The following is a 25,741-nucleotide window of genomic DNA, read 5'->3' as shown; positions in this document are numbered from 1 at the left end:
CATTCTCTTCCTGTCTTGAATGCTTTCCTGAGTATGTTCTTTTCTTTGTCTGTCTGTGTTTAGGCTTCTGCTTGGATACCCATTACGGATGTTCACTGGTTGAGGTATAAATGAAAGATAAAGAATTTGTTCTTGTTCACAATTACAAGTTTTCAGATGTTGGTGAGGCTAAGGAGTGCTGGGTTTCAGTGATTTCATGCAATTTATATGCTTTTGAGGTCATCATGGATGCCATGTGTTTAAAATGGCCTGAGTTCCAATCTGGATCCTTAGTGAGTGACAGCTGGGCCTGGGAAGCACGTCCCATCTGGGATTCTTCTCTGCCCTGCTTATTTATGCTGTGGGAGATATTCCTGTGCAGAAGGACGAGGAACCGTGCAAGGGTCTTTCTCATCTTAAGACTGTGGGTCTGACTTCAAGTCTGGGTTTTTCATGTCTCCTAGCCCCTTCAGGGAACTCTCAGCTCTTCCAGCCCCAACTCCCACTCCTCTTCCTCCTTCCCTAACTCAGGGAAAAGTGAATTTGCAGAAATTTGTCTTCCTCCTTATTAGGAGTCAAGAAACAAATGAATGGTGTATGATCATCATCTTCTCAAAGACTTCCCCTGACTCCCTTAGTACCGCAAAGCCAGTTTGATTATGACAAGGCCTCTGGGCCCGTGTTTCCAATTTCAGGTACTTAAGCTTCTTCCTGGTGCTGGAGGGAGAATGTTTTCATCTGATGCTGCTGTGCTGTCTGCATTAGCTTCTCTGACTGGAACCATTTCCCAGTAAGAAGTGGGTGACAGGCTATCCAAATAAAGAGTCACCTTTTGAAAGCGCTTCAGCCCAGCAGAGCAGGTTTTTATGATCCTGCCTTGCATTGGAGAGAGGGGAGGGCTGAGTTGGTTTGGGCTGGGCTTCTCTTGCTCCCCAGCCCCTCAACACACTTTGATCTGTGAAGCTTGTCTAATCCTCAGCCAAGTCTGCTGGAACTTTATCCAGAGCAGGAAAAAGGGAAATAGTTTTCCTTTCTTGGGTGGATTTGTATTTATATAAACCCTTAGCCATGAAAACGGAGCCAAGTGGCAGGCGCACACATCTGAGGGGAGCCCCATGGGAATGGGTGCGTGGCGGGAAGAGGCATGGCCCTCTGGCCCTCTTCCCCAGGCAGCTTCAACTGGGGTCAGACTGTATCAGGCCTTTGAAGGGTCAGGGAGAAGAGGATGGTTTAAGTCCTCCTGCCCATTTTCCCAAGGACGTGCTAGGGTGTAGGGCCACTGTGGAACAGCAGGGAACAGAGCCAGAGCTGACCAGTCAACTCTAGTCATGACTTCTGTGTGTTTGTGTGTGTGTGTGTGTGTGTGTGTGTGTGTGTGTGGAGAGCAGTTCACCTTATGCTGTTGTTACTAAGAGAACAGTGTGGAAGCCTTCCCTGCCCTCCGTACCTTCAGTGTCCAAAACTTTCAGCTTCACACAGTATGTCATGCTGGTTTTTTTCACTTGCATAAATTTGTTGAATCCTTTTGGGACCAGCCAATTCTTGTGAACAGTGAGTTTATGAAGTGTTGTTTGCCATCCGTGCAAATGCTTTCTCATCAAAACCCCCTCATTTAAACTTCAAGTAGTTCCCCCTGGTTCTTTCTTTCTAGAATAGGGGGCAGCTCACTTTTAGATCCTCTGGTAAAATTTCATACAGAATCTAAAGAAAAGAACTGTTGTTCTTGTACACTACCAATTATTGCAATCTGTATCATATCTGAGTGAATCCTGGACTGATGAGAAAAGCAAGTTTAAGGAACTCTGATATAAAATATCTTTGACTTTGCTATTGTTTGCTATTTTTGAACCAAAAGCAAAGCCCTTCCTAGTAGGCAACTCAGCTTCCTGCAGCCTCCGTGGTCATTATTAAGTGCCAGGGGAGTTAGGTTCACCTGCCATTCAGGGATGTTAATTCTGGCCCCCAGGAATATTTATTTTGTGTCTTTTAGAGCCTCATGTTCTAGAATCCTCCAGAATTTTCTACCTGGGCCTCAACCCACAAACTCTGGAGATGCTGAGACCTGAGGCATCACAGCTGGTGAGCTGCTGGGAGGATGAGCAGACCAGAGGCAGAGGAGATGGGCTGTCATTGTAGTTAAGATACTAGAAACAGGAGTCCTGGAGGAAAAGAAATTTCCAATGGTCAAGCACAGGAAGGCATAGGGAAGAAAGCTACCAAGGATTGTGTATGTGTGAATCAAAGAACAACACAACAACAAAAAACCAAGAGGTTTATGAAAGGGAAAATTGAGCTTCTAATGTGAGAAAGGGAGCTAAATTCAAGTGGAAATTTGAAAAAGAAATTTTGCTAGCACTCTTTCCCCGAGTTTTCCTTGACTGACCTTTTGCCAAATGCTTTGGAAGAGATGCCAAGGTTCAAAGCCATGACTTTTTTTTTTTTCCTCTATAGATCTTAAAGAATATTTTCTCAGAATATCTATATTACAATAATATTTACTCAAAGTATTCACAGTATAACGGGACAAATGCAGCAAAATCATGAATGCAGTAAAATTTCACTATGGATATACTTATAAGATATACTTATACTTATGGATATACTTATACTTATATAAGAACCTATATAAAATAATGTGTTAATAATGGTGGTAGAATTATGAGTGACTTTATTTTTTATCTCATCTTTTTTTTTTATCTTCATCAAAAATGGAAAATAGATTTTCTACTTTTTTCACTATAAGAGAAAATCATTTTGGGTGTTCTAAGTAATAGGGTAATTTCTGTTATCTAGGCAGCACCTGAAAGGTAAGCATTCGGTTACTGATCTTCTCTGAACACTGAATTAGTGAGCAGGCACTGTTTACAATGTTCTTTCACAGGATGGTGTTTCAGAAATTGTCAAGTGTCAGTACAAAGACACATTGGCAAATCCATCTGACCTCAAAACTAGAACTGTGAAACCAGAGTTTCTTGGCCTCTGTTGGGTGGGGTAAGCTGCCGGCCTCTGCAGCCTAGGAATGTATTGTAACTCTTAATTGTGGGCTGTGCCTTACAGTGTTTCAGTAGACCCCAGTAGCTCATTGCAAATTCTTTTTTCTGGGTTCTTGTCTTGTGAATTCAAAGAATGACATCTACAGACAAGGATGAGTGAGCGTAAGAATAGAATTACTCAAGTATAAATAGAAACAATGCCTTCCAGGTGAGAGGGGACCCAATAGGGGTTGCTGCTTGAGTGTGCTAGTCTAGGGGTTTATATAGCACTTGGGTCAATGCTATTGGTCCAAATTTATGCTAATCAGGGTTTGGAAAAAGTATTAAGGGCTATTGGTTAAAATTTGTGCTAATCAGGTTTTGGAAAAGTATGACTGCTCTTGGTTAAGGCTCGAGTCTGAACTTCCATCCATTTTCATGCTGCTGGACTGTAGTCCCTCGCTGCACCTCAGGCCTGCCATCGTGGCAGGCAGCACGCTCATGCTCCGGCTTTCATGGGCTGCTGCCCCAATGCTCACTGCTGCTTCTCAAAGGAGACTCGGGGCTGACTGTGTGGCTCAGTGGATGGGGACCTTATCAACCGCTCTATTCTTCCACTCGTTTTTTTCATTCAGGCAAGTGTGTTGGGGACCCATTAACCTGGGCTTCAGAAGTAGGCCCACCTCATGATAAAATACCTTTCTCTCAAACCTGAATGCTCTATTTACCCTTAGCATGTACTGGGTAGGCCTGCAGATCCTACCACAGGAAAGAATGATGAACAGTGTCAGTCATTTGTACCCTGAGTATGGACCCTGCTTGGCTTCCATTGCATTATTCATCAGGAGAATTCGAGCACTTCACAGAGTAGGGTCATTGTGTGAATCATGGAAGTAATAAAGATTGTGATCCTTGTTTTTCCTTCTGCCTGTAACTGTCACCTCTGTCATCACTTTGGAGAGGGTTAGGAAGAAGTTGAAGTGTTGAATTTAGTTGGTTTAGTGCTGCCTGATGACCAGGCCTTGAAACCTCACTGAGGATCAGCAGAAATGCACCCTTAGATAAGGGCATCTCCAAAATCCCTCAACTGACCTCATTTACTTGGTCTGTACTAATAAGACTTTACAAATTGCCCCTGAAGCTTTAAGGCACAGGAGGGCATTTCTGATATTTTTTTCTTTTAAAAAAATCTCATTATTCATAATCAAAACTTGACTTGTGAATTCAACAAATGGCTAGAGATGACAATTTCTTATATTATGAAATTGCCTAGAACTCAGAGTATTATACCTACATTTTGAAGCATTGCAAGGCTATATGGTGAAAATGAAAACACTGGTCTAGAAGAGGCTCACAGTTTTCAAAATGGTTTAAATTTTTGCAGCTGTGTTAGGAATTTATGCCCTAGGATGTGTCTAGTTATTAACTGACCCTATCGGTTTGACTAATTTTTAAGAGGAACTAACCGAGACAAAAGCAAATCCTGTGCCCACAAAGAATACAGCCTCCCTGCAGAGTATACCTCCTGAGAGTAGAGATGGCCAAATGCTGGGAAACATCTGTGACCACCCCAGCTGACTTACTAGTGGTTCAGCAGGAAAAGTCCTATTGAAATAATGGGCATCTCAGCCAATTTCCTGACCAGTTCGGTGACGACTCTCATGGGCATTTTCGGGGGGGGGGGGGGTTGCGGTTTGAGGGTGATCTTTCCAGTTGTCTTCCTCATGAATTCAGCAACAGCCTGGGGGGTTTAGCTCTCCAGGGACTCTAGCCAGTGCCCCATCAGGATTCCCAGGGAGTTCAGCAACATGTCCTCCTCTCAACCTGCTTCCCCAACTCCAAAGGCAGTTGAATTTCTTGGCACTCAGAGGTCAGTTCCCTGCCTGCTGGCTTCGGTCAACTAACTCTGGCTAATCTGACCTGGAGAAACCCAAGAAACTTCACCTGAGGTGGGGGGAGAGAAGGACTGTACCAAATTCAGTCCAGCAAGGTTTAAATCTCAGCCTTTGGTGTGGTGGTGGGGGTCTCTTCACTTCCAAAATTTCCTTCCTTGGATATCCTTCTTTAGCCTTAGGATGTTTTTTTAGAGTTCTCTTCTATTCCCTCTTGGTAGTTAATTCCCTGTAAACAGCAAATGATTATTTATGTTAAACCTTACTTTGTGGTTTCTGTCTCCTGGCTAGACCTAGACCGATTCTTTTATTCATTCACTCAATTTCTCCTTGCTATGGACTGAATGATTATGTTCCCCCAAATTTTATATGTATAAATTATTTTTAAATTGTTCTAGGCAACTTTCATTGCTTTGAGAGATTTATATGTTGAGTCTTTATTCTAGATCAGCAAGTGACTTTTCTTTTTTTTTTTTTTTTCCTTTTTGTAGCACTGGGAATCAAACCTAGGGCCTCATTCCTGCTAGGCAAATACTCTACCACTGAGCTACATCCCCAACTCACAAGTGACTTTTTGATTTACACTAAAAAGATATTTCAACATTCAGTATTGTGGTTTGAATTGTCAGTAAAATAAGTTTTTTAGTATTTTGCATAATGTGTCTGATATTTGAGAATTCCTGTAATAAGCAAAAAAAGGGGCTCATTTCAGTTATCTTCTATCAATTAAAAAATGTAATAAAATCAGGTGTTCTCTCGTTGCACAGAGGGAAAGGCAGTTGATAAGAGTTGGCTAGCATTTTAATGGCAAAAGTCTTGAGCCAGAGTAATAAAGTGGTTTTTCATAACTTTAATGGGCACAGGAGACTGTGTAGTGGTCTCTCTGGATGCCAGTGAGCTGCTCAGTAGGCCGCATTTATGCATCTTCAAAAACTCTGATTGCATTGGAAACTGCACAGGGACAGAAAATCTCTAACAAAGGAGAAAGATCAGCATTTATCACTGGCATCTTCCTCCATAGGAAACATACTTGGCAGTCTTTTATTGTTGACTCTAACATAAAAAATAAATAACCTCAGGACTGTTTACCCTTGAATGATCCGTTTCATTCTGAATTCAAATTAGAATGTGTTTTCAAATTTACATGGAAATGTCAATCTCATATTTAATGACTACAACGTATTCTCTCTTGTTCATGTGTCATTGTTTTAGCCATTTCCCTGTGTGGGGGACATTTGGGAGAGTTACCAAATTTTCTCCATATTTTAAACAGTAAGAAAAAGAACCACCAGTGACCTGTGAGCAATCACTGTGTAATTTTTGTCAGAAAGACCTACTTCCTTTAAGCAGGTTCCTGAAAATGGAGGGGTACCAGATCAAACGTATATTTTTTTCTCAATCTATTGTTAACCTGCTCTCATAAGTATTTTTTCTTTTTACAACTCCTGCCAATTTGGGGATTTACCTTTTTTGTTTACTTTTGCTAGGAATGATGGATAGTGTAAAAAAAAAAATCTAAATTTTTAAAATTTGAATTTCTCAAATGTCTAGTGAGGTAATGTTTTGCCTATGATAATTTATGGTCTGATCCTGGTATATTGCTTTTATATGCTTGTATGAATTCTTTTTATATTTGGAAGAGTAAGCTCTTGCATAATCTTATCACTATAATAATAGTGTCAAGAATTCATCAAATGCCAGCTGATAGTGTTCACTATTTTTCATATGTTATCTCATTTAATTATCTCAGTATCCTGGACACTGTGATGTGGTGGTTAAGAGTTGTGCCAGACAGTCCTGGGTCCCCATCGTGGCCCTGCTCCTTCCTCCTGTGACCATTAGCAATTCCTTCTCCCCTCTGAGCTCCGGTTTCCTCTCCTGTATAATCATGATAATAACTATCCCTGCCTTATAGTATTGTCATGAGGGTTGAGATGATACATATATGACATCAAGCTACTGTGGCCATCATTTTTTCTCCCTGGGTTAATCCAGTTTTGTTTTCAGCTTGAGGTTTGTCACGTCTGCACACATTCTTTTCTCCATTTTAATAATGAATTTTACTGATTGTATTAAACAGCTTTGCATTACTACTTGACGGAGAGATTTATTTGGGTTCATGGTTCTGGAAGTTCAAGTCCAAGGTCAGGCAACCCTCTGGTCTGAACCTCTAGCAAGAGCAAAATGTCATGGCAAGAGCACATGTTGGAGCCAGTGTTCACATATCAAGGTGGGAAACAGAGGAAAAGACTGGGGTCCCACAATCCCATTGCGTGCTTCCGATGACCTAAGGAGCCTCCAAAAGGCCTTGCCTCTTAAACATCCACAGCACCTCTAATTCCATCACCCTAAGCACCATGCCTGTACCTGTGGACCTTGGGACAGCGTTCATCCAGATCATAGCAGTGGGTCTTTTGGCTAAATATTCCACACTTGTTGAGCTCTTTCACATTCCTGCAAATCAGCATTGACCTCACCTTCTCATCATTCTCTAACATCTCATAGGAATTCCCTAAGGGCACTTGTCATGCAGGATTGAGTGCTTTGTACATCTTCTCCCTATAGATCCTGAGGTCCTTCCTGTCAGAATCCATGCCTTACATCTGTATTTCCCCTGCATCTTCTACAGTCCCACACACACAGGAAGGCCTTAATTGTTCCTCAGCTCAAGAATGTACTTTATTTTGAAGATCAAGTTTGTGCTAAATTTGAGGATGATTAGCTTTACAGTTTTCTTGATAATATACACATTACAAACCTCTCGTCATTTTAGAGACAGGTTTGAGAGGAAAAAGCTATTGTTCTTATGTTTGTAGTGTAGGAACTATGCATGCTTTTTTCCTTTTTTAAAAAAATTGTTCTTTGTGTATATTAATTTTTATTAGTGCATTATAATTATAATAGTGAGATTTTTGTGACATATATACACACATATAGTACATTGTTGGACTATATAAGTGCACTTGAAATTATGAACTGTTCTGCTTATTGCTCAGTATTCGTTAGCATCAAGTGAATTTTTTATATGTGAAACTTCACTGCCTTCTACCTTCATGCTCTGTTCCCATGTGTATAAGACCTCCTTTCATTACTATAAGGAAATACCTGAAACAGGCTAATTTTTTATAACCAACTGCCTTCTACCTTCATGCTCTGTTCCCATGTGTATAAGACCTCCTTTCATTACTATAAGGAAATACCTGAAACAGGCTAATTTTTTATAACCAACTGCCTTCTACCTTCATGCTCTGTTCCCATGTGTATAAGACCTCCTTTCATTACTATAAGGAAATACCTGAAACAGGCTAATTTTTTATAACCAAAAAAAAAAAGGTTTATTTAGCTCTCAAGTTTTGGAGGCTGAAAGTCCAAACAGCATGCTGCAGACTCTGGCAAGGATTTTGGCTGCATCACCTCATGGCAGATGGCAATGATAGGAGCACTTGTGGGAAGAGAAATTATATCAAAAAACAGGAAGTCAGAGAGAGAAGAGTCCCTCAGTCTCATCTGAGGACATGTGTGCAGTTGACCTGAGGATCTCTCTCAAGGCCCCACCTCTTAAAGGATCTGCCACCTCTCAGCACTTCCACACAAGGTACTGGGTCTGACCCTTGGGGTACAAACCACATCCAAAGTATAACACTAAAACTGACCACACTGCTAGGAATAGAATTCAAACAAAACCAGTTACCTGGCTTTTTAAGGAAGGACAGTAACAGTATTGGTTTCAAAGAAATTGGTAACTAAGGCTTAATAGTCTTCTGCAAATTATTTCCAATTTTCTGGCAAACCAAACTTAGGCTCACCAAAAGCTGCAACTTGCTCAGCAAAGAAGCCAGCTGTGCTAGACTGTTGCCTGGGAGGGGCGTCGGGGACAGGGACTTGGCATCCACAGTGTTATCTAGGGAACCCAGGAAGCCAAAAGCAGATGGAGTTGAGGCCTGTGTGAAATTCTGACCAACAGAGTTTTGAGGGGAAACCAAAGAAGCCCAGCCTATTCAGTCCTTGGGGACAATCTTAGAACCAAAAGTAGAACTCGAAACTAACAGAAGAGGAGGCAGGTGAGGGCAGTCCAGCCGGGGTGCTCGAAACAGCCTCTCTTGTGGTCCTGGCCCTGGGTGTGTTTGGAGAGGTTGGTTTAAAGATGCATAGCTCTTAGGGGACTTGGAGCAGATCTGTTAAAACTCAGAGATTACTGATTTACCAAGTGGTGTTTGGACTGGAGGACTTCCAGGTTTCAGTCTAGTTCTCACATGCTGTTACTTGAGTTTACCTTATTACTTTGATGGCATTTAATGTTTACATTCGTCACTGTGCTTTTTATATTTTGGAATCTTTTCCTAACTGTCAGAGTGCAGTTCTGACACCCTCGAGATAAGCCGATGATGCTAAATGAATTTTAGTGGTAGTTTGGTGTTTACGGTAAGTTTGTGGTACTGAATATTGTGCAAAGTCATGTAAAAATGTTCCAGTCCGGAAACTAGTGCCTTTCCTGAAAGCATAAATATGTAAAACCTTTAGTTCATTTTTTTTAAATAGTGAATTTTAGATTACTCCTCCAGGAAAGACATTCTGACATGAACAAGCAATCCCTGGTTGGGGGAGAATCTGGAGGCTGGTAGCCCACGGGAGGGGCCCAAGAGATGGGACTGAGTTTATGTCTTCAGTCTGCCACTTGTTATTTCCTGTTGTATGTCACACAACCTCCTGAGCATTAGCTTCCCCATTCATAAACTGAGGACAAACCTTCACCAGACGTCGTATGAATTAAATGCTATGTCTACTTAAAGCTCTAAGTGCAGTGCTGGCACATGGAACATGTGCTTTGTGCACAGTTAACAGGTGCTCAGAAATACAGTATTTTGAACAAGCGTTTTTTGTTTTTTTGTTTTTTTGATCATAGCTTGTCCTCCGAATCTCTAGAGTTTCACATGAGCAAGAAAAGCCATGACGACAATAAAGATGAAGTGTGACTTTCAGTCATGTCTCACCCCCGCGGGCATACCTTTTGTGTCCCTGGTCTGGTTTACTGACTTTCCTGGTTTGACTAGGAAATTTCAGGCAAAAATTGCCATCATCATTGCCAAAGCTGCTTATTGAAAACTGAGAAGACGGAGCACTCTGTGCTGGCCCCAAGAAGAGAAGGAGGCAAGGTGGATCAGCAGGAGGAAACTAAGGAATGGAAGTAGAAGTCCAGCACTGCCCTTAGGGAACTGATGATCTAGTTGGAGAGAGATCATATCCGGGGCATGCAGTATCTGATTTCCTTTAGGCACTGTGGCAATCCATTAAGTTAATCATCTGTTTTTACTAGGTCCCATTAGTCATAAGATAGTGCAGAGTTGGTGCTTTGAGCGTGGCACACAGACCTGGCCTGGAAATGCTCTTGCCAGGAGGGGGCTGGGCTGCTTTGGGGCCCTTTACCTTGTTAACACCTTGAGTCTCCCGCCCGTCCAGATCATCTGTGTGCAGGGCTTTGTTGAAAGGCTGCTACCTTCTGCCCCAACCCCATCTGTCCCAAATCCTAATTATGAACGCCTTCCTTGGCAGTGCTGCCTCGCTGGGCTCTAGGGAGCCTGGCTCATAAAGATCTCTGAGTTGGTCTGTGAAAAGGAAGGTGAGCAGGATGGTGGCAGATGCTGTCTTTGTCCAGGAGAGGAGCCTTCCTGCCATAACACCTTCTCCATGGTGATACAGATGACAATTCAGACAGTGAGGACGGGAGCCCAGCCAGTCCTGCTGTTCCTGGGAGCACCTTTGTTCTCCGCCTCCATTGTCCGTAGACCGGCTTCCTCGCTACCTGCCCTTCTCCTTCCCTTTCCCACCTCAGGCATTGTGTTCCTTTCTCTGTAGGCCACCCCTCCTTAATGCATTTTCCTCTTCTTCTGCAGGGGAGTTGCTGAGCCAGCCCAGACCAGAAGGAGTGGCAGAAATCATTTGCCCCAAGAACGGCAGCGAGCGAGTGAATGTTGCCTTGGTTTACCCACCTACGCCGACTGTGATCAGCCCCTGTTCTAAGTGAGTTTAGAAAGCCCCTCCGGCCCCCGCTTCCCACTCCTAATCCTGGCTCTGTAGATGTGATAACCAAAAGCCAAGTTAAATTGCATCTGCACAAATCCTCAAAAGTCCCTGCAGAAAGATGTGATTCTGGGCTGGGATGTAGCTCAGAGGCAAAGCATCTGCCTTGCATTCACAAAGCCCTGGGTTCAACCCCCAGTTCCAAAAAAAGAAAGATGTGATTCTTCTGAATGATGTCAACACCGTGGCTTATGTAGCAAAATGTGAACTATTATTTTTCTCTTTTTGCTATTTTTTTTACTTTCACTGATAAAGTTAGAGCATCTTTTAACAACTTCATTGAGCTATCACAAACAAACTACACAGTTTACTTATTTAAAATGCCCAGTTTAGCCAGGCACCATGTCACATGCTGTAATCCCGGGGACTCTGGAGGCTGAGACAGGAGGATTGCAAGTTTGAGGCCAGCCTCAGCAACTCAGTGAGACCCTGTCTCAAAATTAAAATTAAAAAGGACCAGAGATATTGCTCAGTAGTAAAGCACCCTGGGTTAAATCCCCAGTGCCCCCCCAAATATATATAAATATATAAAATAAATATAAATATATATGAGTAAAATGAAATGCTTAATTTTTTGTATATTTATAAGCATATGTAACCAAAAGAACATTTTCCCCCCCACATCATTTATGCAGAGCTTTGTTGAGAGGTTGTTAGGTTCTGCCTAAACCCCAAAAGTGTCCCAAGTGAGTTCTTAACTCTGTCATTGCAGAATTAAGTGGTTTTCACTTTAGAGAACAGTGAGGAACCATTAAGTAAGAAAAACCTGCTGAAAATCTGTAAGAGATTCTTTTTTGCTGCAGGGCTCTGCATTTCTAGTCCATCCCTGAAAATCAAGGACCATGCAGCTTGCCACCACCTTCTCCCAAAAAGGACTTAAAGACAGAATGCATGTATGCACACTAATTATTGGGTAGAATGTGAGCTTGGTATTCTAGATGGAACCCACCCTGTCTGTTTGGGTTTTTAACTTACATATTTATTTTTGTAGTACTAGGAACCCAAAAGGCCACTTTTAGCTGAGATGAAATGCCCATGTATCTCATACCTTGAAAAAGCAGCAACAGATCTTCTTGGGTCACATCTCATTATCTGGGTGATATCAGCAACATGACTCCTATGCATGCAGCAAACTTTAATTTTTGTGCCTGGTTGGCCACGTAGAATTATTTTCTCATATGTTAAGTTTTGTGTGGTTGCTGTTTTTATAGGGAAGCTGGAAATTTTGCTTTTGAGAATTGTGACTGTTCATCATCTTGGGGAAATTTCCTGTTCAGCCACATGCCAGAGCTCTGCGTGGTAGGAACCATGCATGCCTTGTCCTCAAAGTGGCAGCTCTTTTAGGAGCTTTGGTTCCGGACTCTCCAGTGGCATTGTCACACATTAGCAGCTGCTGTGGAGGTGGGAGCCCCCTTTTCACCAAATGGGGCAACTCATAAGACAGAACATCCCTAATCCATCTTCGCTGGAAAATATCACTGAATGCCAAGGGAAACTCTAATCTAATACTGTATTCATCATGCTGTTTTATCTAACACGTGCCTAGTTTATTTCATCACTGATGTGACCCTAACATACTGAAATCTGAATGTGCTTCTTAAATATTAAAGTAGGATTGCTTAGCAAGTTCCTATTATCCCCCATCCTGAACATATCAACAATGCAGAAATTTTATTTATGTTTTTTGAATTTTTTTTGAATTTGTATCTATTGGTTCCCTCCTTTTTTTTCAGATTCATCTAGGGCCATGATGTGGGGGTATTTTAGAACCAGCAGGTATGGAATAAAGGGAAACAGTTATTCAATACACTTTCCATTGGCATAAATTTCCCAAGAGAGACAAGAGAGACATTAATCTATTGTTTTGCTGTAGATGCATGCCATTTAATAGGCAAAGTAGGGGTAGGAGTTATAATATCCATATTGGCCCCCAGCCAGCGTTATCAGTGTTTTCCCATGGGCTTCTTGTACTGCCACAGAAAGACCACATTTACACCAACCTGAAAAAAAAAATGTTATCAGCCTTTCCCTCTGACAGCTTATTGAACCTAAATGAACTGGCAGCTTTAAAATCTCAGGCAATCAGAAAAAGGCGGCCTTGCTGGAGGGAGCACCATTAGGGATCGAACCACTTTTAACCTAGCAATCTGAATAGCTCTATTTTGAAAAGGTAAAAAAAAAAAAAAACCACAATGTCTCATAAAATGGATGGCAGCTTTGCAGTGTAATTCTCAACTCTAAATGAAGGAGTTTTCTTTAAGCTGGAACATTTCACTTCTCTGGCAGGACTTATTTTCTAGCGTGGAGGCAAGGAGAAAATGTACCTTTCGTGACCATGTACTTGAACGTATGCTTAAGATTTGAAGCCTCTGCTTATGCCATCCATTTTACACCCCACATCCTTTAAGCATCCACAGCCCATCCATGAACACAATAGCATACATGGGGGCTGGGGATATAGCTCAGTTGGTAGAGGGCCTGCCTCGCATATACAAGGCCCTGGATCTGATCCCCAGCACCACACACACTCACACACACACACACACACACACACACACACACAAAAGCATACATGGAGGCAGCCTGGCCCAGTGGAAGGTCTAATGGAAGGTCTAAAACATACCTGGATGACAGTGTATTGATGTGGAAGATCTGGGGGGGATCGATGAGGACAGCTGTCAGAAGAGGTGGTCATTAAGTCAATGTGACATAGTGCCAAGTCTGAGACTTGGAGTCTGACAAGCATGAGAAATTGGGAGACTGAGGTTGTTGATCACTAAAAAGTGACCTTTTATTTCCTCTCATCTCACTAAATGAATGTGGATGGCAAGATGGGGCCTCATCAGGCATCGGAATTTCTGGAGAAAAAAGGACCAGGCATGAGCCTTAAAAACATAGACGTCTCTCAATTGATTCATGTGTGTGTGCTAGATATTCTGGTCTCTCAGATCCCTTCTGCACCTCTAAGGTGGGCTCCTGGCTGGTGAGGCCTCGCCTTTGTCTGTTGGACCTTTTTCTTGTCCATATCCAGTTGGCAGCACCAAGACAGAACTGATGGGTGCTGCATTACTATCAGCCTCTCTCAGTGCCTTCCACTCTCAGGTAGGGTGAAACTGTCATTTGTTGTTCACATCAAGAAAGGATGGAGAGTGACAGGAAGGCTGTTAATAATCATACTGGGACGACAAGCACCAATCAGAACAGTCCCAGGTAGCAAGATAACCACCCTACTCGGGTTGTCAGTCTAGATCTTTTGGTGGTTTTAAAAAAGACAGTTCAAACCTTTCTCAATTGAGTCAACTCCTCTCGTTTATAGATTAGATCAGACACTTGTCATTGAACTACCCTGCCTCTGACCAAATGTAAAATAATGGTGGTACAGTACAGTTTATAAAGAAAAAGAACATCCATGACTATTATTTGGACCTCCTCTTGATTTTGGTTTTGTTTTGTTTTGTTTTTGTTTTTGTTACTGGTCATTGAACCCAGGGACCCTTGACTACTGAGCTACGTCCTGAGCCCTATTTTGTATTTTATTTAGAGAAAGGGTCTCAGTGACTTGCTTAGCAGGCTTGGCTTTGAACTCACTCTCCTCCTGCCTCAGCCTCCCAAGCCACTGTGATTACAGGTGTGAACCACCTCGCCCAGCTCTGTATGAGTTTTTGGTTTTGTTTATTTGCAGTACTGGGATTGAACCCAGGGCCTCATGTATGCTAAACAAGTGCTCTACCATGGTCCTTCTTTATGAATCCCAAGCTTTTCTGTTTCTCACTTAAATTTTTTTCTAGATGTTATATTCCCCCATGAGGAGAGATGCAGAATCAGGAGTCATCAGTGATTTTTTTTTTAAATACAATTTATTCCTGCGGCTTGTCTCCATGGTTGGTGACTCAGGTCTCCACCAGCATTCTGTTGAGAAGAGGTCTCAGGAATGGAATGAAATGCTTCCCTTCCCACATCTGTCCCTCCAGGAAGAAATGGGAACTAAGTGACTTTTTGTCCTCTTTGCTGATGATTAGATAGAAACATGAGTTATTTCCATACTTTAGATATCTTGATTTTTAAGGATATCTGCATTTGACAGGAGATGAACATTGCATCTTGTAGCAAATTCGCCTGCATTGCTACAAGAAATGCCAACTTCCTCAAGGACACAATTTGCATGACATTCATTTTTTCAAGCTGTACTGTTGCATAATTTACATACCATAAAACTCACCCATTTAGTGATTATCAGTGTATTTACAGTTGTGCAGTGCATCATTCATCACAGTCCGTCTTCATCAGAAAGATGCCTTGTGCTAATTGCTATCACTTGGGTCTAGTACAATACCTCGTGTCCCATGCAGTCAATAAATCATTTTAGTGTGACTTTCCAGAGTGGTTTTGCTCCCTTGTGTGTTAGAATTAAACAGTTTTCTAAGTTTTAAAGAAGTTCTCAGAAAAACATGTTATCCCAGGCACGGTTCAGTTCCCATGGTAAGGAATCAAATTGCACCCCCACTGCAGACCCCTTGTGTTCTGGATGAAGGAAAGATGGATGGATCTGCATGGAGGGAGATGACCCTCCTTCAGGGCTTCTTGGTGGTGGCCCAGTTGACCCCTAGATATTCAGGGGATGCTGAGTCTTGGACATTAGGAGCTGGAAGAGGCAAAAGTAAGTGTTCACCCTGTGATATCCATTAGAGGATTGTTTCCAGGACTCCACCCCCACCCCCATGGACACAAGAATCTGTAGATGCTCAAGTCCCTTCTTAAAAAAACCATAGTACTATGCATACCTGCATATGACTATACTATATGTATCTCCTATATACTATAAATCATTCCTAGATTACTTATGATGCAAATGCTGTATAAATAGTTGCTAAAAGGTATAGTTTAGGGGATAATGATGAAGGCAAATTCCATACACATGCCGTCCCTCTCCCCAACCCCCCAAAATATTTTCAACCTGCAGTTGATTGAATCTGAGGATGCAGAAATCAAGAATAGGGAGGGCCAACTGTACTCTCAATCTTTTTACATTTTTATTTGTGAATGCCTGTCTCCATCCAGGTTGAGATATTTAATATTCTAGCTCACAGGGAACATGAGCTTCTTTGGGTAAATGGCAACTTGCCAGTGATACGTCATTTGTAGGTATTCTGCAGGATGTCTCTCTTTTTCTTTCCAAAGAAGTTCAGAGCAATGTGCTGCTCCACCAATTAAACTGTACACTGTGTGATAAACTGCCTGATAACCAAATTGAACTGCTGATTTCTGTGCAAAAGACAGAACTGAACAGGTTAGCCAGTGAAAACATTTTACCTTGAGGCAGGCTGGAATCCAACTCACATTCTTCCATGCGGTTTCTTAATGGACTGACCCTTGAACATACAGGAAGTGGGAATGTATCATTTTCATTTCCTGACAGTTGACCCTTCTCTTCTGGTGGCACCATGTCTGTGTTTTCCATCATCTGGGGAGTGGTGGGAGTTTGCAGAGTGAAGAAGGCAGTTAATTCTGATTTTGGCAGGTCCTGTGTTAAAGAATTAGCAAAAATGGGCGGGTTTGAAAATTGTTGGGCTAAGCTTTCTCCTTTTCTAGAAAGTACTCATAACAATAGAGGGCAAGGCTGATATACAGTGCATTTCAAAATCCCTTTTTAAAAACTTGGATTCATGCCTATGTACAGTAGAATTTTCACTCAAGCAACAGTCCAGTGACTTGCTGCTTCTAAGTATTCTCAAAAGTCCACTGATTACTTTGCACAGGAATTTTTGCAATGACTTTGTATTGACATAAGGATATTTAAGACCAACTAAAATAAGCTTTTATAAAAAGTAGAATGAAGACTCTGTGGTCTTTATTCTCACCAGATAAAGAGGCAAAATATGTCTTAGTGCCCTACGATTAGTTTGTATGGGCTTGATCACGTATTTTTAAAAACAATGGCACAAGATGAATTTGGTTTTATCACAATAGAGAAGTTTTCAGTGGTCACAGAATTTTAAGGCATGGATGATGGGGATGGTCTGGTGTTTCAGAGGAAAAGGCCAAATGTGGATGTTGCCCGTGGAGTGGTCACATTGGTTTGCATTGGTTTGTTTTGTCCTATGCAAGGAGTGACCACTCATCGCCTGACTGTTCTTACAGGCTAGGAAAAATTGTGTTTCTTTAATCCTTTAGTCTCCCATCAGCCACATTGATACTGGAATTTCTCCCCTCTCTGCTTAGGTACCTTCATACTTTCTTGGAAAATTAAATGGAAAAGATAGTGCTTCTTTCCCTTATGCCATCATTTTTACTGTACCAAATCTGTGACTTTAGGAGCACCAAGTTTTAAGGGTAAGTCTGGGGGAAGTGCAGAGAGGGTCTTGAATAGGTAAGGCCCTCCTGAAGACCTGGAGAGCTTATGGGGTGAGGGCGTTGGGGATGAAGAGATTCCACAGAGCAGGCCATCCTAGGGTAGCTAATCTTCTGCTTGTCCAGAATGCACTCACATTTGGGAATTAGGAATAGGAAGCTGCTTAATTCTTTCATTTAACTTACTGTAATATTTCATATGTCAGTAATCTTAGATACATACTAGGTAAAAAAAAAAAAAAAGATTTTTTAAACATTTATACTATGCTGGGCACACTGGCCCACACCTGAGGCAGGAGGATCACAAGTTCAAGATCAGCCTGGGCAACTTAGTGAGACCATGTCTCAAAATAAAACTAAAGGGCTGGTGATATAGCTCAGAGGTAGAGCACTTGTATAGCATACATAAGGCTGTGGGTTTGTTTCCCAGTACCACACATACAAAATATATATATATATATATTCTATCGTTATGCCAGAATATAACATCAGGAAAAGTCAAGGTTAGTTAACACAGCATATAGCTTTTTAAAAACAGTGTTTCTATTTCTTTTCTCAAAACTGTTTTATATTTCCCAAGTTTGGATCTTTACTATTTATTGGTGCTATGACTCTAAATATCTATAAAGTACAGATATTAGAAGTACTTATCTCATGAGGTTGTTTCATATGTACAGGCCATTGCAGGTAAATCATTTAGTATAGTTAGTTTACTAACTTTTATGCTAGTTATTTAGCTAGGATCATTTCTACTAGGAATATATATTGATAGCATGTAAAAGTAAAAAATAAAAACAAAATTCCTCTGTGGATGTAGACGCTGTGACAAAAATCTGCCCACCAACTTACTCAGCAGCTTACTAATTGAAGTGCCTGCTCAAGGAGGGTAAACATAATGTACTGGATAGGTAGGAAAGGATATTGACTTCCCTTCTTCTCTACCACCAGGCACAGGTCAAGGTTCATTGCACAAAGATCTGTTTATAAGGTACCTGCAGTAAACCTCAATACACCAACCCTATCTTCATGGAATAAAGAGGAAATGAGAGCTATCATTTCTTTCTTATTGTAGTCACAAGCCAACAATATCTGTATAAATTCCTCAGAGCAAAAACCCCTGACTCATTGGATCTTGCCAGCAACCATGTAAATCACACAAGACAGAGAGCGCAGAGTCCAAGGCAAAGCCATTTTCTGAATGCACTGCTGTGTCTGCAATCTGCTTTGGGGTAGTTGTCATGGTTCTGGAGGCTCTCACTTGTATTTAAGAATATAGTACATTCATAGAAGATGTAAAGTACAGTAAACCAACAGATCAGCAGATGACTGCCATGGAAACGATGTTTTAATATCCACCCTTCCCAGGAGATGGGGGTATGCCACACTGCGGTGTTGGGGGCTACCTAGGGAAGCACGTACTGGGGTTGATCATGAAGCAGAGAAAGAGGGAGGAACCATGGGCAAAGCTTTTATTGTGGTTTCCATGGGAAGGAGCAAGCAAAGAAGTGAAAGGAAGCTTGGGATTGGCTCATTTAAATTATTTCAGTGTTCTTGGGTGAAAAAAAAAAAAAAAAAGGCTGTCCCTGGATGTCTGGCATTTGACCCTGGGGTGATTAGGACAGGTGGATGGAGACTCTGTGAGCGCAAATGAAGGAGGTGGCTGGGGTCTGGGCTCTGGACAGGTTGGTTTGTATGTGGAAGGTACATGGACAGTGAGTTGTTTACTCTTTTTAGGACCTGGCTACCTCTGGGAGGGCCAGTCCCTCCATGGTCAGCAAAACCCCAGATATCAAAGCATCAGAACATAGAAAATAAAAGATATGATTAATACAAAATGTTATGGCTTCATTTTCAGCTTCAGTGTTTTAAGAAATTTTGATTTTGACTCAAAGTCAAAATTTCTTTGTTGCATCCTGTGAGTGAGTGTCAGGTTTTCTAACCCAGGAACCCCCAGGCTGAGCTCTCCCTTCAGCTCCACACCTCAGTCTCCCGTGTCCCACTTGGCAACTCCCCTAAATGTCCTTCAGGATGCATAGGTGGAGGACTGAATTAATTGTCTATCTCCCCCAAAGATCTTCGACTGTCTCTGTTTTCTCTCAGGTAGGGGCAGAGCTTTGCAACCATCTTCCCAACCAAGAATTTGTCAGACTCAATGCCTTTCTCTCCTCTATTCCCCATGCGTGGTCTGTCACCAAGACCAGCTGTCCCCTCTTAGCAGTGTGCCTTGACATGCATGAACTTGATGGAGTGTCAACTGCCGTGCTACATTCTAATCATTTTGTCCTTCAGTATTATCTTTTAACTTCAACCCCCATCACATCTCTCCCTAAAGCCTTGGATGTCTTCCTGGGGATTACATGTTCAAGTGCAAAGTCCTGGGCATGTCCCACGAGGCCCTTCACAGAACCCAGACACTACTGACCCAGAGATGCTCCCTTACTATGGAGGATGTCGACCATAGCACCCCCTGTGGGACCTTAGCATCTTTCATCTCTGGGAAGGCTTCTAACTCTAATCAGTTATTTTTTCCTGCATGTCTTTGAGGATGCAGAAATAACGAAGTCAGATCCTGCCCTCAAGACTCTTTTATAGAATGAGAATCAAAGAAATAAGCAAACTTGTGACTGTTGAATTGCTATTAAAATAGGATGCCTACCATGATAAGTATGTGTATGGAATCTGGGATGTACTCAGAAGAAAGAACTCCACTTTCAGAGAAAGTTCCAGGAAGTCATATTTGAGGTGGATCTTGAAGGATGAGTTTATTGAGAAATAGATTCAATGGCTTTTTTCCCCTAGGAACTCAAAAGTGAAAATTGGTGGTGATGTGGGAAACTGCTGAAACTGGTAAACAATGGGATATTCCCTCTTAGGGGCCCTTGATTCGGAGTTCTTGCAATTCTCAGTCTTAGGTGTGACTCAAGGGAGCAGCCAGCCAGACCCAACTGGCTGCATTTCCAAAGGTTCATTAGATTCAGTGAAAAAAAAAAAAAAAATTATATAGCCCATCTCCCACTTGAACCCCAAACTCATAGCACCAAAACGAACTGCCTGGTTGAGATACATATTTTCATACTCCCATCCTCTTTACAGTTTGATCAATAATATTATTGCTTGAATTTGAGAGTTTCAAAACCTTCTGTACTGGGAGTTTACTGTATGAATAGGCCTTCTTTATAGTCGAATGACACAGAATTGTGAAACTATCCTGTGTCCCAAAGAACCCACCTGTCTTGTATTCATCAAGCGGGCTTTGGAGTCACATGGTCCCGATTAAAGGCCTGGCTCTGCCCGCACTAGGGGTTTTACCTCCCTCCAGGAAGTCATTTAACCTCTTGGAACTTAGTTTCCGTCTCAGTAAAGTGCCCAGTAAGATAGAGCTAACCTGGTGAGATAGTCAGGTGGTGAGAATTAATCAAATAATGTGCTACATTGAAAAGCACCGCTCCCGGCATGGAACTAATCAATGGAAGAAGCTTACTTTGGGTGAGGTTACTTTTATTAAGCTTGATCAAGCTGATTCTTACATGGGATGGAAGGATGTCTTAGGTGGATATTGAATTATCAGAGTCTGAACTCAGGAAGCATGATTAGAGATGGGGGTGGGGGGGTTGGGGAGATAGCTCAGTTGGTAGAGTGCTCGCTCTCGCAAGCACAAGGCCCTGGGTTCAATCCCCAGCAGCACAAAAAAAAAAAAAAAAAAAAGAAGAGATGGGGGTGGGGGGTCACAGATCATACCCCTTTTTCCTTTTCTTTCCTTCCTTGTCTTTGTATTAAATGGCTTATTAAATGGTGCTTAAATGCTTTTAAAACATGCTGTCCTGTGTCATTGTAGGAAAACCGAAATAAAGGATAGGGATATTTGATGTCCCTTTCCTGTAACTATTTGGTTTGACTTGAATGCCGCCGTGTCTAGTCAACTGAGATGCAGCAGATTCTTCACTGCATACTCATCAAACTCTAGACCTGAGTCAACAACCTTGCTTATAACACTACCTAAAATCATGCTTTTTAGACCAGATAGGCATCCTTTCTCACTTATTGGTATATATTTCCACTCCTGGAGCGTGGTGTAATGTGTACACAGGCGTGCATGTGTTTATTGAAAGGAAACAGTTTTGTGTTTAGAGTTTGGGTTGTAAATTAGAAATCTAGTTATTCTATAAATTTACAATAGCATTAAGTGTTATAGCCAGTTAGCATTATTCCCTCTTTATGGCTGATGTGCAACTAATGTCACAGACAGAAATATTTGACTGATTTACTGCTAAAACAACTTCCCTTCCTGAGGACGTCAGTGGTCTGACATGTACATGTTTATGAGAGTTATAGGAGTAGAAATGAAAACCCATGCAGCAAATGGATCTGTATCACCACTCTCGTTTCTTATCATTCGGATTATCATTCTTGGTTGCCTGTCCTCATTTCTGTACTTTCCTCTCTTTCACCCATCTAGGAAGAACGTTGGTGAAAAGCACAGAAACCAGTGACTTGTGGCTGTGGGATTTCCATGGAGAAAATAGAGCATCAGAACTCACCTGGGGAACCCTCCGCACTTCCAGGCACGTGCTAAGCACTGGAGCGAAGACATGCTCAGGGTGCTTCCAGAGGACCACCGCAGAGGTGGGGAGGGGGCGGGGGAAGGAGGGAGAGAGCATGGAGCTAATGTTTCACAACCGGAACCTCAGAACTGTGATCCTCCAAGGAGAGCGCTACTTGAAGAAAAGAAAAAAAAAATTTTTTTTGAATGGCTTCTCAGGGATTTTGTTTTCCGTGCACATATAAGCCATAGTTACAGTATAGTGGCAGTATTTAGAGCACTCGGGTTTCAGTTCTGTTCAATGTGAAAGAGGGATCGACTGACATTCATTGCTGTTCCGTAACTAGTGTAAAATATGTATATGTTTATCTTTATTTTTATAATATGCAAATACATTTAAATTTATACAGTTTGAAGCTTCTAGCGTTAGTTAACACTGGGTGCAATATTTTGCATGAGGACTGTGCCAAGATGGGGCTGATTTCTTATTTTAGTGTAAGACTTTTTTGTTCTTTCTTTATTCTTTACCTCCTCAGATTTAAAAAAGAAAAGAAAAAAGATGATGTCTATGTATCTGTTAGCCCACGGATCTAGTGTTGCTTCACAGATCGCCACTTATCAGCAGGATCCTTCCATATGCATTTCAGGCAGTGTCCCTTCCCATCTTTATTCTAGGTCCCTGCCTGTAAGTCACTGTGCATGGTGGCAGAAGCATTCCTGTTCTCTATCATTATTGTCAAGGCAGAGATGGGGTGCTCTTAATGGAACAGAGAGTCCATGGAAAACCTCAGTCAGTGTATCAGTGTAGCTTCAGATCATCGGGAGTCTGTTTTGAACATGCAAGGGGCTCTGCTAATCATAACCTCTCCTTTCTAGAACAGGTCCAGAATTTAGCGGAGCACTTTGTGAGCCCTCCACATCTGGCTGTGGGACCTTGGGATAATGAGCTTCCTCATTGGGGAGCATAAACCCACATTAGCTATTCATACAGAGCCTCTTGTAGTAGGACAATCTACTGCCAAGAACTAGTAAAACCCTTGTTTTGAAATCTCTGGGAGGTAAAACTTAAAAAGCAAACCCAACAAGTTGCTCTCTAGTCTCCTCCTAATTGGGGCCAAACAGCATATGCTGCAGTAGTAACACATTCTTTGAAGAATGTAAAGGACTCTGTTTACATCTGCCTCCTCCGAGTGTTGATAGAAAATGTGCAAAACCATTTCACACCAGTGTCAGACAGAAGAGCGAGTCAGCTGGTGTTACTCTTTCACTTTGTTGATGAAGTATTGACTCTTGGAATGCCACAGCAGTCGAGGTCTTCACACATGTTTAAAAGAAAGAGTGAACAAGTGGCTGCATTTCAAGACATCACAAATCAATTTTTGTAAAATATTTTGTGCCCCAGGAGTTAACTTCACTGACTCCAGAAGCCCTGGTTATGATTTCCTTATCATCTTAAAATCAACTGGGATCAGACTTTTTACATTTTTTTTTAAAATACTTGAATATGACACTTCAAGTTTGAGATCTCATTTTCATTTTAGAACACTGTCACAAGACTAATCTGGTTAATCCTTTTGTCACAGTTCTCGTGTGTGTGTGTGTGTGTGTGTGTGTGTGTGTGTGTGTGTGTAAACTGAATGGTAACATTTAATCACTCTATGGACCATTGAATTCTTGGGCAATAAGTTTTTTAATTGGCATGAGATAGTTCTTACACTGTCTAATCAACCAACTTTGACTAGTCCTTTGAAAGAGACTCCCAAGTGTATGACTTTGGGCCAACTCCCCATAGGGCCATGTAAATGGAAATAATGCCCCTTCGGGTGACATACCCTCAAAGTGTTTGCTATTTTCATGAACATAAATGCCCATGTTCTTAATATCCGCTCTTTTTTGACAAGTCATGTTTTGTGCTATCATCTGAACCCTAGAGAAGCAGTGGAAGAGGAAACCTTGCTACCACGTGTGTTTTGGCCAAAAGGTTCACATGATGAGGGTCATGTGACCACAAGAAGCTCCAGAAAAGCGTGAGAACTTGCTTCAGCATGGGGGGAGGGTTGGAGATACAGAAAACACTCTGCTCTACAGGAGTTTTCCACAGTGTCTATGTAGGAAATTCCATTTTCTCTTTCAACACCCAGGAAGACTCAGCGGCCAGTGAGGCTGACAGGCAATTCACTAAGCACAAGAAGAATTTTTTTCCAACCACGGAGTCCCTTGCCTCTCAAAGAAATGCCCTCCAAGTTTGTTATGGTTCTATTCCTGCAACTTGTGGTATCAGAGCCACTTCCTGGAATTGTAAAAGTGCTGCCAGAATAAATGTTTTTCCCCTTCTAAGAAAAAAAAAAATGACAGTGCTCATATTTGACACTTGTGCATTGGACTTTCTTTTGAATGAATAAAGAGGAAAGGGTTTGATGTGATTCCTGATGGAGTGTGTGATGTTTTTCATGCCACAGTCTGTGAATTGTAATTGTGGTTTCTCAGTTCACTGTGGGTTATTTGGGCAGAAAAAAAAAAAAAAAATTCAATAAAAATACAAAGAAATGGTTAAGCAGTGATATTCCTGGAGTTTAGTTATTTGTTTTTACTTTTAATTTTCTCAGTTCAGGAGTAGCTATTTTATGTTTGGTTAAGTTTGAGCTTTGGGGGTTGGCAGCTTTCATCTCTCTGGGAACTGAGTCCCTGAGGGTGAAGACTCAGTCCGTTTTAAAACTCCGAGTCTGGAACACTGTCTATCTCTTGGGGCTGGAGGTGGAACCCAGGGCCTCAGACATACTAGGCCAGCACTCTAAGTCTCAGCTACTTCCTGTCCCCGACATTGGCGCGGTCTCTAAATGGGATCCTCTTTTTGGTGAGCCATTATAATTATAAATCAAAGTTATGGATTTATGATAGGTTTGGAAGCTCCATTTCCCTGATCTTCTTTTCAAGGGCTTTTAGCAGGAGTTCTGCCACAGCCTTGTAAGTCCTGCCCTGGGGCCTCTGACAGGTCGAAAGAGCAGACCTTCAGGGGGCCAGACAGAGGCTCTGTTCCTGCTGCCTTTTTAAAAAGGGCAGACAGAGGTATGGAGCAGAAAAAGAATGTGACTGCTTCTTAGAGAGACATAGCCTCTGGGGAAGGACCAAGACCAGACAAGCCCTGACCTGAAGTGTAAGACATTGGGTACAAGGAAAAAGGGCCCACTCAGACCAGGTGGACCTTGTCACAAGATTTCTGAAAAGGAAGGTAAGACCACTGGATACCCTGAAATCAAACATGCCTCTGGCAGTGGAAAAGCTGAAACCATTTGGCAGAATTTCCAAGGGTAGTGTAACAGGAAGTGTGGCCCCTCTGAAGTGCCCCTCACAGCTGACAGTCAATGCCACTGCTGTCCCTTCCTGTTGGAGAGAGCACAGATTGAGCATATGTCATCAATTTGGCCCTCAATTTTTTTTTTTTTTTTAAGTCAGGAAACTGAGTTAAACTTGCTGAGCAGGTCACACAGAGAAGCGGGTATCAGTGTTAACAATTAGAAGTACATTATTTATCACATACATTGTTCCCTCCCAAGGCTCTTTTCCCCAACTTTTTAAAATAGATCCCAGGTTTACTGAACTTTGAATCCAGCACAACTAACACAGAGAAGTTGCTTCTCTGCTGACTCTCACTGTGAAGGACAACTTTGCACATGACTGCGTAGCCCCCAGTGGGATAGGAAGTGAGGAAAGTCATCACCTGGCGGGACTTGCACCTGCATTGCAAAGGAAGGCCTATGGCATGGTGGGACTGGAAGGCTTCTCCAGCAGATGACCTTTGGAAGTTATCTGGGTTGAGCAGCAAGAAAAAAATTCACCCATGCAGAAACTGATTTGAATATTTATAAGTTCCTTCAGGAAAGAAATGCCTTTTTTTATGCAAAAAAAAAAAAAAGTTTTTGAAAGAAATGAAT

The 25,741-nt window shown here is 41.9% G+C and overlaps 1 protein-coding gene across 2 annotated transcripts in view; it reads left to right on the top strand.

The window, feature by feature from the left end:
* The window catches only part of Mfhas1 (multifunctional ROCO family signaling regulator 1), a 94,435-nt gene extending 70,087 nt beyond the window's left edge, over window positions 1-24,348 (top strand). The window contains exons 2-4 of one of the 2 annotated variants that reach the window (XR_007108255.1): window positions 10,735-10,861; window positions 17,141-17,251; window positions 21,726-24,348. Coding sequence is in view for 1 of the 2 variants with exons in the window: in XM_047548820.1 (XP_047404776.1) it covers window positions 10,735-10,861; window positions 21,726-21,759 (161 nt within the window). In the remaining variant the exon portion in view is untranslated. The remainder of the gene's footprint in view (window positions 1-10,734; window positions 10,862-17,140; window positions 17,252-21,725) is intronic. The other variant, XM_047548820.1, reaches the window with a different exon arrangement.
* Window positions 24,349-25,741: the final 1,393 nt, after the last annotated feature.

This window comes from Sciurus carolinensis, chromosome 4 (assembly GCF_902686445.1).
Source record: "Sciurus carolinensis chromosome 4, mSciCar1.2, whole genome shotgun sequence".
NCBI lineage: Eukaryota > Metazoa > Chordata > Mammalia > Rodentia > Sciuridae > Sciurus > Sciurus carolinensis.
This window is presented reverse-complemented; position numbering and strand designations above follow the sequence as displayed.